The sequence below is a fragment of the Kryptolebias marmoratus genome, linkage group LG9 (assembly GCF_001649575.2).
Source record: "Kryptolebias marmoratus isolate JLee-2015 linkage group LG9, ASM164957v2, whole genome shotgun sequence".
NCBI lineage: Eukaryota > Metazoa > Chordata > Actinopteri > Cyprinodontiformes > Rivulidae > Kryptolebias > Kryptolebias marmoratus.
In genome coordinates this window covers 10,352,734-10,367,538 of record NC_051438.1, presented here as the reverse complement: position 1 = coordinate 10,367,538, position 14,805 = coordinate 10,352,734, and the positions used below count along the sequence as shown (strand labels likewise).

At 39.6% G+C, this 14,805-nt stretch overlaps 1 protein-coding gene across 9 annotated transcripts in view; it reads left to right on the top strand.

Moving 5' to 3' along the window:
• The window catches only part of tenm2 (teneurin transmembrane protein 2), a 253,742-nt gene that overhangs the window by 141,619 nt on the left and 97,318 nt on the right, over nt 1-14,805 (top strand). For 5 of the 9 annotated variants that reach the window (XM_037977338.1, XM_037977341.1, XM_037977339.1 and 2 more), the window contains one exon: nt 5,304-5,363. The exons of the other annotated variants lie outside the window; for them this stretch is intronic. In XM_037977338.1, coding sequence (XP_037833266.1) covers nt 5,304-5,363 — 60 coding nt within the window. The remainder of the gene's footprint in view (nt 1-5,303; nt 5,364-14,805) is intronic. 9 annotated transcript variants of the gene reach the window in all.

Sequence of the window (14,805 nt, the reverse complement as noted above, 5' to 3'; positions counted from 1 at the left end):
TCACACCAAATTTTAGCTCAGTTTCTGTAAAATTAACTTAATAAAAATGAGTTACAGCTGTTTTTTGTTTTCTAAGGTCAGTTGGCTGTGGCAGCAATTTTGATTTGAATTGGCTGCAAAAGTTAATCAGCTTTAGATGCATTTCCAATGAATATTTCCTGAAAGCTTCATTAAAATTCGTCCAATGGTTTGTGAGAGATTTTGCAAACAGACAGAGTTGACTCTAAATAGTTCACAGCAAGATTTTAAACAAAGATCTTGCACAATCTGTCAATGCTCATTTTGTGGGGCCACGGTCGCTCCTCCTTCTCATGTGTTAGCTGATATTCAAAGCTGCACAAATTCCAAACCCTCTTTTCCAGAGCCTGCAAAGCTGACTTTCATTCAAAACAAGAGCAATGTGCAAATGTGCTGCGGAATAAATAAAGTGGGGAAATCAAAACACAACACAAGAGTGATGGCTAAATGAAACCTGTCAGAGGTGGGTTCATTTTTCAAGTGGGACTTAAAGCAGCTATGTTTTTTTTTTTTTCAAGGTTCTCCATCCTCAGCCAGCAGCCAGCCCACAAACGCCTCATGTTTTCTTAAAGAAGTAGATACATGCACACATGCATAAAAAAGATTACAAATACACAAAAACAATCCCACTTAAAGACGGTGCTGCGGAGCTGCCAATTTGCTAAGCTATTATTTCCTTCCTTTTTCTGCTTCTTTTGGCTCTTGTTTGCCTCACAATCTCCCCCAAACCCTGCAATTTTTTTTGGCGTGTTTTTTTTTTTTGTTGTTGTTTTTACCAAAGCAGGTATGAGGAAAACATGCTGCATGTTATTTTCTATCACTCCTCTTTCTTACTCATGTCTTCAGACCTCCCTGTGGTGTCCCCTGGTACAGCAACAAAAACAGCTAATGGAGAAGAAATGTACCTACGCTCAGGCACAGATGGAGAGACAGAGGAGAGGGAGAGAATGAGGGATGTGGAGGCTCACAGGCAAAAGAAAGATGGAGAGAGACACGAAAAAACAGAAGGAGAGGCAGGAGAAGAGAGTAAAAAGCTTTTAGCCATGTTGCCAGTGTAACACCCTTGTTCTGTGTGTTTCCACGGCTTCTCCTGCACGTTGTAAAGCATTAGACTGAGCGTGCTACATTCATCCTACTATATGCATATTTATGCATATGTAGTACTGCTTAATAATATATGATGTATTTTGTCTGAGAAACGGGATTTTCCCACACCAAAAACGTCTAAAATATTGTGAAAGTTTGTGTTTGTATTCATTTCATTGATTGAGCATTGTTACTTTCAAATGAAGAAAGATTGGAGAATAAAATCACAACAATACCTACATTCAGCCTTCATAGGCACTCACAAACTCTGCCAGTGAAAAGGAAAAGTGTGTTTACACTGAAAATGTTATAAAGACCCAGCTCATAACCTTCAAAAATTTACTTCTAAAATTCTCTGAGTTCATTTTTTAATTTTAGTGTTTGAGTGGCTTTTTACAGCATTTCCCCCACATACAAACACACACACTGCTTTATTTCAAACATAGACCAAAGAAAAAATCTGAGCAGAAGTGGGCCTTGGGCCGTATCAGTCCAGCCCTCAAAATTTTACAAATAAAAATTAAACAACTTAAAATAACTCTTTCATAACAAGGATTATTAGGCTTTTTAGCAGGTAACAACATAGTGGACTGTGTCAGTTTTTGACTAAAATAGGCTTAAATTTCATTCCTTCTTTTTTTTTTATCAGCATGACCTTTGACCTTAAAAAAATAACTTTTTTTTTTTAAACGTCTCTAAATGTTGCATTTTTAACAAAAAAAATGTTAGTTCTCTGGTAGTATGTTTAGCATGCTAAGATAGTACTGTTTGACTTTAATTTAACATAAATCAATAAAGATAGACTAAGAGGCAACATGTCATGCGAAAAACATCAAGCCTTTTATTGTGTATTTTTGCAGATAATGTGATTTTTTTTTTTTTATACAATAAATGAATGTAGCATCCTTTGCTTGTGTTTAAGTTTAATTCTTACCCCTTCAATCCCATTAACTAACTCAAACTGGCCCTCTGAAAAACAAAAAAAAAACTATTGCACCACCCTAATCTATTAGTTTGGGAGCAACATAACCTTTTAATTGATGGTGCTTTTGCATGATTAATGACTTCCAACGTAATGGGATCATCAAACATGCTTGATAACCTCATAATTTTGGTGCTAAAGTAGTTTGAGGATTGCAGGTTGTTATAAGAGCTTCTGATTTGTTTTTGCTGACATTTACATGTGGTTTCACAAGCTTGCAGTAGTTTTAATATTTCATCTTCTTATCCATCATGTCGACACATATCCATATTTAATTTAGTTATAGTCATTTATCATCATGCATATGATGTTGATAGTTAATGTCATGATATGATAAATTATAAGAAGTGGATTCTATACTAACATTTTTATTTTATTAAACAGATAAACTCTACAGTATTCTAAAATGTGGTGCGTTATTAGACTTAGAATTATGTTTTTATGTTGTTTATTGCTTTTATGACTTTGCCTTCCGTCCTTGATTTTGTTTCCGTTGCTCTCGTGCCCTTCACCTTCATCCTCTCACTCTCCCTCCAGTTCTAGAGGCTTTTTTTTCATCTCCACTTAGCTTTTAGTGCTCTTTGGTGCCCTACTCATGGGGAATCCACCTCTTTCCAGACACAGCCTTATTTTAGCAACACAAGATGGTCCTTGGAGAGCACTGCCAGACCTCATACACGGTGCTGTCTGCCCCTCTGTGTGTGTGTGTGTGTGAGTGTGTGTTTCTGGACTTGCATATATGAGCACATTTTTTGATATATCAAGACTGACATGACGGGAAGTTTCTCGTTTTTTTATTTGTTTTTTGTTTTTTTGTTTTTTCTTTTGGTTTGGAGCAAAGCTACAGGTGAATTATTGATGGAATAGGTCATTTTTATTTTACGTCTGACCTCAACCCCTAGAAAAAAATTTAAAAGTCTGTGAAGGAAAGCAGGTATGATGTATTAAACATCCTTCGTATACCCTGAAATTCTGCACCCATCAAGAAATTTAAGTCTTTTAGAATTAGCCTTTTTTTTTGGATGGGAATTCTTAATTTCATTCAAATATTCTTCTTTTTTTTCTTTTCACCCTCCTCCACACATTGCTCATCCTCCCGTCCTTCCTCACCCCACCTTGAGTCATGAAATCAGCAGGTAAGGCAGAATTCTGCCAGCTGTGCAATGGTGCAACAAAAATGGCCAAGAAAGACAGAGCCTCATCAGAAGCATCACTGCAGGCCAAATTCCTTGTTATGTCAGATTTACAAATTCCCCACACTCGCGTCGAAGGAAAAAAGTGACCTACATAACTACAGACCAGAAAAAAATAACACCAATGGCCCAATTCTCCTCTCCTCCACTCCTCTCCCTCAATCTCTCTATCTCTGTCGCTCCCTCTGTAGCTGCTCTCTTTCCCTCTCATTTCGTCACCCCTCGTTTATCTCTATCCTTTCCCCCAACAGCCGCTTGGTGCCTTATCGCCCCTCATTCAGATGAAAGGAATGGTGCGTATGTCTGGATTTTCTTTTTTTTTGCCTGAAGTGCGTGCAGTATTCTATCAGAATGTTCACATACAGTGTGTTTACCGAAAAGTCGGTGATGCTAAAATGGTATGGCCGACAGAGGAGGGGGTTAGTTAGGTGATCCAACCAACCTGCTACTAGGTAAACACCATCTGTTCACACAAAATCTTCCTCCCCTCCGACGCCATGACTGGAATAGAGTGATCCGATTGCACCTCTCCTAACGCACCTCGATCGTGCCAGCTTCGCAACAAGGTGTGTAGGTGTTGGTGCGTGCCGATAACAGACGATGACAGAATCATTGTTCTTTTAGATTTTACAGCAGAAATGACAAATACACCTTTTGATAAAAATGCCACAGTTATTTGTGATCTGTGGCAAAACCTTTACCATACCTGCTATCCCAGAAATCAAATACTTCATGGAAGTTGATGCATGTCTCTACTTGGGTGTTGAAACTCTGTTTACCTGAGACAATCATTTAGGCCTTGTCCACACAAAAACACTGTTCTGATTTTTTTATTTTTTCAAAATCATCTTTTTATTTGACTTTATTTCAAAAACATCCTTAAAAAAAACAGTAGCACTTTTGTAGCTATGCCAGACTTGTATGTGGTGCTGTAACACTGCCTCAAAACTATGAAAACAGAAAACAAGACGAGACGCATGCACATGAAGCTTGCACATAGAAAAGGAACCTTTAATTAGTTGTGTGTGTGTGTGTATAATATTTATATATATATATGTATATATATATATATATATATATATATATATATATATATATATGTATGTATGTATGTATGTGTGTGCGTGTGTGGGTGTGTGTGTGCATGTGTGTAGATATGTACTACTGTATTATGAGTGTAAATACAAGAAGGAAAAGACAAAGATGCCAAATACGAAGCTGACCGAACCAAATCCATTTTGTGGACTGACACTAAAGTGGAATTTTTACTACTTCTTCTTTGTGTCATTTTAAAGTACAAGACTGCAAAAGTGCAGGACAGTGTTTACTGGTGTTCATTAGTCCAAACACTATGGACAGAGAATGTTCAAAAAAGTGATAAAAGCTTTTTTTGGCCTGAGATGATTTAAAGTGAAAATAATAGGATTGTTCATCAACGTTATTCGTTCACTGTAATAATACAATATATACAGGTTTGCTGTAGCTGAGCATGTAGTTTGCCATTATTATTGTTGCTACATCTGTCATGCTTTGGATTGTAGGTTACATTTGGGGTCGAGCTATTATAACATCATTCTTAAATGTTGTGTTTTGGCTGTTCGTACAAAAATGGGTGGCTTTTCAAGATTTTTTCACTCTTGAACTCAGTTTATAAAATACTGTTTTGGGGCTCTTAAAATGCTGTTTCTGTGTGGATGCAAGGCTGAAACAATAAAAAAAAAACTTTTGTGTATTCACAAATTGTCGTTACGGTGTGAATGGGGCCTTAATTTCCAATGTGGCCTTGCAGTCCTCTCGATCCGCAGATTCTATCCTTGGCTCTGCCTTCAGAATGCTAAAATCTTGTCAACCCTTTTTTTGTTTTAACCACTTTGGTTGTAAAGCAGAAATAGCCAAAAAATAATAATAATAATAATAATTGTTTGATCGTGAAGATGGTTTGCACAATCATCTGCTCTGTCAACCTTTTCCCTTTTTTCTTTTCCTTTTTCCTCTGTTTCCCACTCCCTCTTTCTCTCCCTCAGCCTGCAGTAAAACTGAGTCAAATCAATCAATTCAGGTTTCTTGGGCAGACCAGTGGTGTGGTAAGAAATTGACCTTTCATTTTATTGTGTGTGTGTTTGTGTTCTTGTGTGTGTGTGTGTGTTTGTACACAAAACCGAGGAAAGCGGTTAGAGCTAAGTCCCTATCTGCTTTAGAGCTGATGGTGCCACCCTGTGTGGCAGCGCCCCGAGCTATCAACCACCAATCAAAGACACATGAACACTAATACTGATAAACAGCCTTTTAGCATTAGCAGATATGATAAGTACTCAGTGTGTGGACACTGCATCGAAGAGGCTCCGTGCCTATTTTTAGCTTTTATGCTAAGCAGCATGCCGTTGTGGTTTTCCCCGTCTATACCCGGCTGGGTATTGAGCGTATTGAGTGAGTGAGTTAGCCCGGGTTAAGTGGCTGTGCTTAAGGGCACAACAGTACTGCTGCGATCACCGGCTGCTCCCATACAGCCTTGGAATGAGCCCTGCAAAACAAGATAAAGGGCTCATGACAATGCACACACACTCGTACACACTCTTTCCTGAAGAGCGGCAAGCATTGAAGTGAGCGTGAATGGACGAAGCGCCGGGAAGAGATGTTTGATTTTCTGTCATCTCTTTGTTTTTGCTAGATTGTCAATTTGTTTTTATCACATTTTCTCTCCCTTTTTCCCACATGCTCATTTATAGATTTCAAACCCCTCACACACACAACACACACACACTCCCACACTGACACACGCATAAAGTGATAGTGCCAGATGTGGGCTGACGTTTCCCATCTATCCAGGAGGTGCAGGTTTAAAAGAGATTTATATTAATTATTAGGAGACTTAGGTTGAATATCGCTGCTACATGAAAGGATGTCACTGATGAAAGGAAGACAAGTAGATTTTACTGACAGAGAACTGTGAATGTGATGATCATCGTGCTCCAGGCTAGGTCACATAAACAAAAGCCCAAACTCCAAAAAGGCCCCGCTTCAGGTGCTTTAACCTGAGGGCACGAATTTAAAAAGAAATCCGCCGCTCATGTTTTTGCTGTTCAGGGTAAAATCGTCACTAAACCATCACTACCGACTCTGTGCAGCCTTCAATATTATATTGTGTTTATGCACTGATTCCTCCAGTCCTAGTGTTCTCCAGAGATTTTCTTTTTCTTTTTCTTTTTTGCTTGATGTTTTGGCTGACTTCAGCCCTCTACTCCTTCACCATTTGTCTGTCCATTCTCATCCTGCTCCCCTGCACTAAAACAGCTCATAATTATTGTCTCAGCATCCTTCATGTATAATTTATCAGCCGTTTAAAAGCGGAGTTGCACGCCGTTAAATCTAGAGGGAGCTTCCGTCTTTCCGAATCGGCCCTTTCCTCTCTCCCTTTCATAATTTCTCCTCTCCGTCGTACTTTCCTATGTGTGCAGGAGCTTTCAGTCATCTCTTTTTACTCTGTGTTGTTCTTTCATCCTGCACCGGTGTGAAACCTGCATCCTCCTGTCTGTTTTACTTTGCTTTTAAGTGCATTCTGCTTTCCTCCTTCTGCTCCTTCTCCTAATTTTCAAATTTGTGTTGGAAATAGGAATGATAATCATGCAGAGGTTCTCTTCTTTGCTCCGTGTCCATTTATTTTGCACCCTTCACTCTTTAGCTTTCCTGTTCCTTCCCCACCAAAGAGAGAGGAGAGGTGCAGAGTAATTGGATTCCCCCTAATAGCGAGGGTAATGTTGACAGTACATAAATCCTGCCACTGAAATAGCGCCTCGTTTATCTTCTGATTTTGCCTCATTGTTTTTCGCCACATGTTTCCCACCCTCATCTTCCTCCTTCTCCAACGTCTGTATATATGTATTTTTCCCCTCCATCCCTCTTTTCTTGGTCGACCTTCCCTTCATCTCTCCAGGGGTCTCATCAGGTAGCCTTGATTGCATGGATGGGGCCTCGTTTGGGACAATGTGTCTCCGTGTAAATTGGTCGACACGGTTTGGTCGCTGCCAAGCAGATAGCAGAGGGAACAAAGGAAGGGAGGAACGCCGATAAGAGGAACACGTGCACATTATACCGGATATGTGGTGCAACATAAGGCTTACAGGAAACAATGAAGGATGCACTTGATTCTGCTTTAAACAAATAAAATCTGTTCTTTCTCTCACCTAACATATTTAGTCCCCAGGACTTCATCTTATTACAAGAATGGTGAAACTTCAGGAGGACCTTAAATCACATTCAGTGTCAAATTTTCCTGCTCTTGTAAAATGGCTGAATACCAGGTACAAATCGGCTCCGTAATATGCAAGCACAAATAGGCAATGTAACAATTTAGGATCACATTTATAGACAAATGAAAAAAAAATCATATAATCTATGCAGTAGATGACTTTTTGCTTTTTTTCTTACAAAGAAAGGGTCAAACCCTAAGAGTGCTTGATCCTATTCCATAATTAAGTTAATCAGCTTGATAACATCTGTTAGTCAGATCACGTCCAAATGAGCAAACACTTCCTTTAGGCTACGCATTTATAGCCTTTTGTGTTTTTCCAAAAACTGACAAAACACACTGACATCATCAGGCATTTCTTTTAGCCTTTGAAAAGATTTAAAGCCACAGAAACAATTGTTTTCACAGACTAAGCAGTACCAACCACAGGTGCATCACTTAATTTTCTGCACTGGAGTAAAATGTGGAAGCACTTGTAATTATTTTCGTTTCTCCATTTTATTTTTCATATATTTCACTTCAAGATAAGGGGACAAATTGCACTATTTACACATTGAACCAACTTCCTTTTTTAAGCTTATAAATTATAAAACACATACTTGCGCTTTGGCCTCTTGTCATGTTTCAGTTCACTTTTGGATGGCAGTTCGATCGAGAACTAATGTCCCTTTTAAACTCATGAAACATCAGCCTGGCACCACCAGACAAATTGGTCTAAAATCGCTCTGCTCATTTTGTGATTTCCAAGGGGCAGTGTCATGGGCTAAAGACCAAAATGCCTGTGCATTCAATCACCCAATGACTAAAACTTACATGATTGCATTAACTCATCCCTTCCTCATCTCTTCTGGCTGTAAAAAAAAAGGTGCTTACCTAAAGGCTTAAAAACATCACTGCCAACCAGCGAGTTACATCATGGCGGACACATCCATCTCTTATTTATAGTTATTGTGGAAGAGACATCCAGCCACACTAAATGAAACATGAATCAGTTTGAAGCCTAAAGAGATGGAATTATCCATTATGTACCAAAGCTAAGAGGAAATGAATGAGCTGGCAGCATCTGAAAATAGGCCGGAAAACTGTTAGATCAAACAAATTTTGTGTCCAAAATTATGATTCTTTAGAATAGAATGGCAACTCAATAATTGGTTTATAAGAAAAGATGTAAGGGACTGAATGAAATTAAGACACATTAGGATGACATGGTTAAGCGTGCGTCATTCATTTACTTTCTAACCCCCTCCCTTCTCTAAATATCAAACAATCTCATCAATTATTGAGCAAGTGTCAAGCATTTGATACAAACGGCCCTTTCTGGTCCATCACACCCGCTGCCCGACATCCTCCCTTTCATGATGCGCTTTCATGGTCAATCTCATTGACGCAGGAGTCCAGATCCGGTCAGCTAATCAATCACCCGTGTGGCATTTGAATTGTTTGGTCTGTCTATAGGCTCCCAGTGTACCTGCTGCTCTGAACTCCTCCCCTGCAAACACAGAAACTCTGCCAAGGTTGGTCATGAGGGAAGGATCTCATTACAAGGAAGCTTTGTGAGCGTCTGGACGACTGCTATTGCTGTTATCGACAGTACCGAGAGTCAAACACTATCAATAAGGTCAAATCAACCTCTTCCGTTCTCCCATTGGATCTACTCTCACGTTTCACATACGATGGCAAGGAAGAGCAAAGATGGCAGAATATGCATGTTTTATCAAGGACCTCAGCTCCTATTCATAAAAGCACCCTTTTTATCATTGTATGCTTCTGATTCTGTCACAATTTTCAAATTGCTATTCCTCTTGCACTTTTAAGAACCCCATGCAAAGAATACATTAAAATGTGCAGCTGAGTTGGGAATAACGTGGTATCACTTTTAATAGCAGTTCATTGTATGACGAAGACAAAATTCCCCAAAACCTCCAAATTATTTCCACATACACGACAATGGGATTTTGGAAAAAAGCAGTCCTCTTTAGAGCTTTAAGGCTCAGACATACTTCATAGTAGAAACATCATTCAAGGTTTAAACGGGTTATAGGAGGTTGAATTTTACGTAACATAACCAGCATTTTGAGATCTATATTGGTTTTTACAACCACACTTTAAATTTTATGAATTTCGAAAAATTTACTCCAAAATATTTGACTTAAAAAGGACATATCACACACTTTTGAGCTAGCTGGCAAACAAACTTCTTTGTTTCTACAGTCTTTACACTATTTATATAGCTTATACATAAAAATGTAGATATTTTTGTCCTCTTTCACTTAGTGCGTCTTTCAAGGCTATAGGATATGTGGTTTTCTTTAAAATCTCCCAAGACTGCAGTGCACATCTAAACTCTAAGCTGTTAAAAGCTTACAATTTTATCTTTAAAAATGGAAGTGAAGTGTTTTTTAACTTGTCATATATTCTACATAAAACACTATAAGTATGTACAAATTGACAGTTGTGACGACCACATGCTTCTGACACTTACAGTTCAGGAATCTTTTTTAAGTATGTGACTTATAGTTTTTACACAGTGATTGTTTGGGACTTACTTTCTTCTCTGCATTTCTTTCTATCTCCTTAAGAGATACAGATGTGTAGTTACCACAGTGATCCTAATAAGCCACTGGCAGCAGCTTTAACATTTCTTTTGATCTTGGTTCTTTTTACACGCCTTTGCAACTTATACATTAAAACATCAGCGCCACCAGCTTAGATTATTACAAAAGTAAGGCACAAAATATTTTGAGCTTTTATCAAAGTTGATGCACACTGGAATTTTGGACAGTTGCAGTGTTGGCACACTTCTTCAGGAATGTTTTAGTTAATATTTTTATTGTAGTGCAGCAGGATTCTTGCAGGACTGGCTCCACTGACACAAAGGCACTTCTAAATTCAAGTGTCTCTGTAGGCTCGTGTTGTTTGTCGTTTCCCTGAGAGGTCTGCAGCTGCTCTTAGCACACCCACAGTCATTTAATTGGATTGTCAATCTGGGGAAGCCCACTTCCCACCCCTGTCTAACACTTTTCACATAATAGCACATTGCAGCCCTCAGGCGTTTACCTTAACCACACATCATAATCATATAACAGTCAGATTTTATCTGTCGCCAAGTCAGAAGCCTTTGGTGGGATGTTAAAGATGTGTTGGCAGTTGGTTAAATCTAAATTAAATGGAGATCATTTTAATTCCCCGAGGAGAACATAAGGCCATATTGTTGTGTGGTCTCGTCCCGCTGCCACGCCCCCCACATCCCCTAACCTCTTACATCTTTCTGCAACCAATCAATAGGTCACATTTCTTATTACAGTGTGCCACTTTTTTTCTCCTGTTTCTACTAGTACACACAAGCAACACAAAAACCGACTCACACACCTTCGTCTTTGTTTATTTTTTCTTCTTTTTTATGGCTTGAGTCAGCACCCTTCCGTCCCTTTGGTCATTTTTACATCTATGATCTCATCGCCTCTTCACCCTCTCTCTGTCACCACATCTCAAGCACAATCACAGCCCAGTTTATGTCTCTGAGCCTGTTTCTTCTTCTTTAAATGCCACTCTCAACCCCATCCCTCCAAAATCCCCACCATCCGGTTTGTCCTCCATCTCCTCTTTTCCATTCATGATCCTCTTCACTCATTTTGCTGCTCTTCTCCTCATCAGTCAGTCCGCCTGCGGTTTGACAAAGATGCAGAGTCTCACGAAGGCTTCCAGACTGTCAGCACGTATCTATTCATCAACATGCACACACTTAAAATGTAGCAAATAGCAGGAAAACGTCTTTAAAATAAAAAAAGAAAGCACACAAACACAGCCTCTAATGCAGCCGCATTACTGAGTTCTTTTGAAATTCAATGCATTTATTTCTTCTCATAATATGCCTTGCAGCCTGGTTGTCAAAATGGAAAATTGCTGATTCACAGACTTGATTCTCTTGACATTATAATTGGAATAATGTGCAAGGAGATAAACAAACTCTAATGCCATTGTTTGCGCTCCAAGAAGTGTTATCTATCCTTTTTTTTTTTTCCTTTTCCAAGGCCATAACAATTATTGTCATTTGGCTCTGTAAACACATTCTGAAGCTGTGATGAAAGCTATCACAGTTTATTCAATTTCCACATTGTTTGGATAAAATCAAAAATGTCATTCCTGAATTATTGCACTTAACTGGGACCACTTTTTTGCTGTCTACTCCTCCTTCTGCTATATTTGACTGTACACCAGCTAGTGTTAAGTTAATTTCTGTTAAAATTTTAGTTCCTAAAAGCGTGGGAGCAGGGGTTTGCTGCTCATTGAGGCCGCATTTAGGGAAAACTTTGCTTTCACACACTGTGCTATCAAAGGAGATATAATTTCTCTTTGCTGAAATGAGTTTGATTTAGTCTCCTCCCTTGTGCCGCAGAGTAAACAGACGCAGCAGGTCTTTGGTTCTGACGTCCTGTGGGAGATGATCTATGAGGAAAGATGAAGACGCACAGTTTGATTCCAGAGGAACATGTCCTCGGCCCTGTTTCTTCCAGCACTCTGTTTTCCTCCGCCCCGTTCCCTTGTTAGTCCGTCTTCTCCATCTCCAGAGTATTCACAGGAATGAGCGGGTGATTGTTGTGTGGACCTGCAGCATGTGTGCATGGATTTTTGTGTTAAAATATGTGCACGCTTGAAAATGAGAGGAGAAAGCCAAAGAAAACAGATCCACGAAAACGGACGGGGGTGCAAAAGACAAATTTGGTTTGATGGTTTTCTAAATGCACCACAGACTAGTGTGGATTTCGTTCATGGGTGCAGAATTAAGAGATTTATATAAATGGAATAAGGGAAAACAAGAACAGACAGTGTTGGCCCTATAGGAGTCAATCTGTTCCCCCGCTCTATTGTTGGTTAAAAGAGAAATAAAAATCCCTCACAATAAGAGGGCTCGGCTTTAGACTCAGTCCTCCTCTCTCCTGCTACAGCTTTCTGCTGTGGCTGTAACAGTTAATCCACCACCACAAGTGCTATCAAGCCCCTTCTGCTGCTTTCACTAAGACTCTTTCATACATGCATGCTCGCTTTGGGCTTCTTTTTCCTTTTTTTACCTCTGGACTTTGCAGAGCCATTTAAAAGTTAACCATTATTGCTTTCTACATGTGTCCATAGGCTTGAGGTGCCTAGAGCCTACAAAATAAGGCCAAAGTGTCAGAAGCAGCACTTGAGCCATTTTAATATAGTCCTTAACATACTCATCAAAAATATAACAATTTAAAATTATTGAAACTAGCATTTCTTTAAGAGATGCACAGTGTCTGCCATTCTACATGTCAAAATTTTAAACAAGGATCTTGCACACTTGTTAGCACTAAAAGTATTTGGTGGAATTACTCTAAGATACTACCACACCAGGTTTTAGCTCATTAATTATAAAACTGACTTATTTAAAGCCATTTTTGTGTTGGCTAGGGTTAATCAATCATAAACAAACATTCAGTGAGAACTTTCTGTGAGTTTCATTAAAGTGTGTCAATCACTTTACCATACAACAGTCAGACAGACAAATTAACCCACACAGACACAGGCTATTACATGATTGCCTGCCTTTTTTGGCACTGAGCAATAAAAATACTTGAAAGGGATTTCCAGTATATCTACCTGAAATAATATTCATAGAAAGCCTTCAACAATCTACAATGTATGTAACAAACTTTATCTTGTCATGCTGAGGAACACAATCCTTCCTTTGTGTATTTTGGATGTGAGGGAGTGTGTGATAGATGCAGGAAGCACACTGTGCCCTTGTTTCACATAAATTCATGGTCCTCTGATGCCATTAACCATCTCAAAGTTCCCCTTTGAAAAATACGTTGTCCACCTGTGGTCTAAGGAGATTTGGTATGTAAATGTGTCAAAACAGATCACACAACATAGGCTGAATTTCTTTGATTTTGACAAGTCCATTCAAACTCCCTCCCACATTTTCAGGCAAAAGAAACTTTTTCAAGAAGCATTTGTTAAATGGATCATCAGTAAATGAGGCGCTGCCTGTTAAATGAAGAATCGAATAATGTGCAGTTAACGATAAACAGAACCTCATCATCAGCCCGGTTTAATGATAGTCTAATTGAATTTTTTCATGGCAAAGAATTAGAACGATCATTTTGACACTGTGAGCCACAGGCTATGATGCAGCTCTGAAAATAGCGAGCCATTTGGATCTGTCATTTCTTTTCTGGTGTTTCTGTGGGTTTTAACTTTTTAAAGTTTGTCATTTCAAATTCTGCTGTAAGCTGCATCAGACCTACTGTATGGAGGCTTTTATTTTCTGCACTAAAGACCTGATTAAATTGTTATACCCTCTAACAAATTCTAAACCCGACACAGATTAAATTCTCGCTGCAGAGAACGTATATAAAAAAACTCTTAAATGAATTGCGTCTTTCCTTTCTGTTGCTTTCTCATTGCTGCTGTGCGCTGTACCGAGCCAGCGACCGAGGATGCCTCCAGATGTGACCTGATTGGGGCAGCCTCTGTCTTGGGGCAAAACGTGCCAGATGGGACGGAGGAGGAGTGTGTGTGTGTGTGTGTGTGTGTGGGGAGGGGGCTAAGATGGAAGCCAGCGGCCTCGAGGCAAAGAGCAGCCCCTGTGACATTGAGGGGCACAAGTGGCCGCGGAGCTGACAAGATGAGAAGTGATATGCCCCCGCCATTGCTGTCAGTCATGCCACCTCATTAGAAACAGGAGAAAAAAAACGTGTGTGTGTGTGTGTCGGGGGTTAGGGGGTGTTCAGAGGAGAACGGGGGAAAGAGAGAGTGGTATTTATGTTAGCAAGAGCCCAGTTTTTATGAGGAATACAATCATAGGAAGGCTCCACCGCTGTCAAGGAATCTAGTTCAAAGATTGTTAAATTAGCATATACGGTACGCTTGTCACACGAGCACGGCAACGAAGTACTCCTGCAGAGGCAACTAGCGTGGATTTTCGAGCTGGAAGTGCAGGAGAGTGGATGGAGGAAGACAGGATTGTGCGGAGGAGATAATGTGAAGGCATGAAATATTAACCCCTTGCTAAACATCCAAGCTTAGCCCTGTCTGCGAAATCCCACTGTGGACAATACTAATACTTGCTGCATTCACCAGGGAGACGATAGGGCCTTGTTGCGCCGTCAGATGGGAAGTGCGCATTAAGAAGCTCTCTCATGTATTCATGCACCCATAATAGGATATATATAAGACGAAAATCCCAACAGTCATTTCAGACGGAACAATTGCTGCACGATTCAGCAACATGTGCGCACACACACACACAGAGAGAC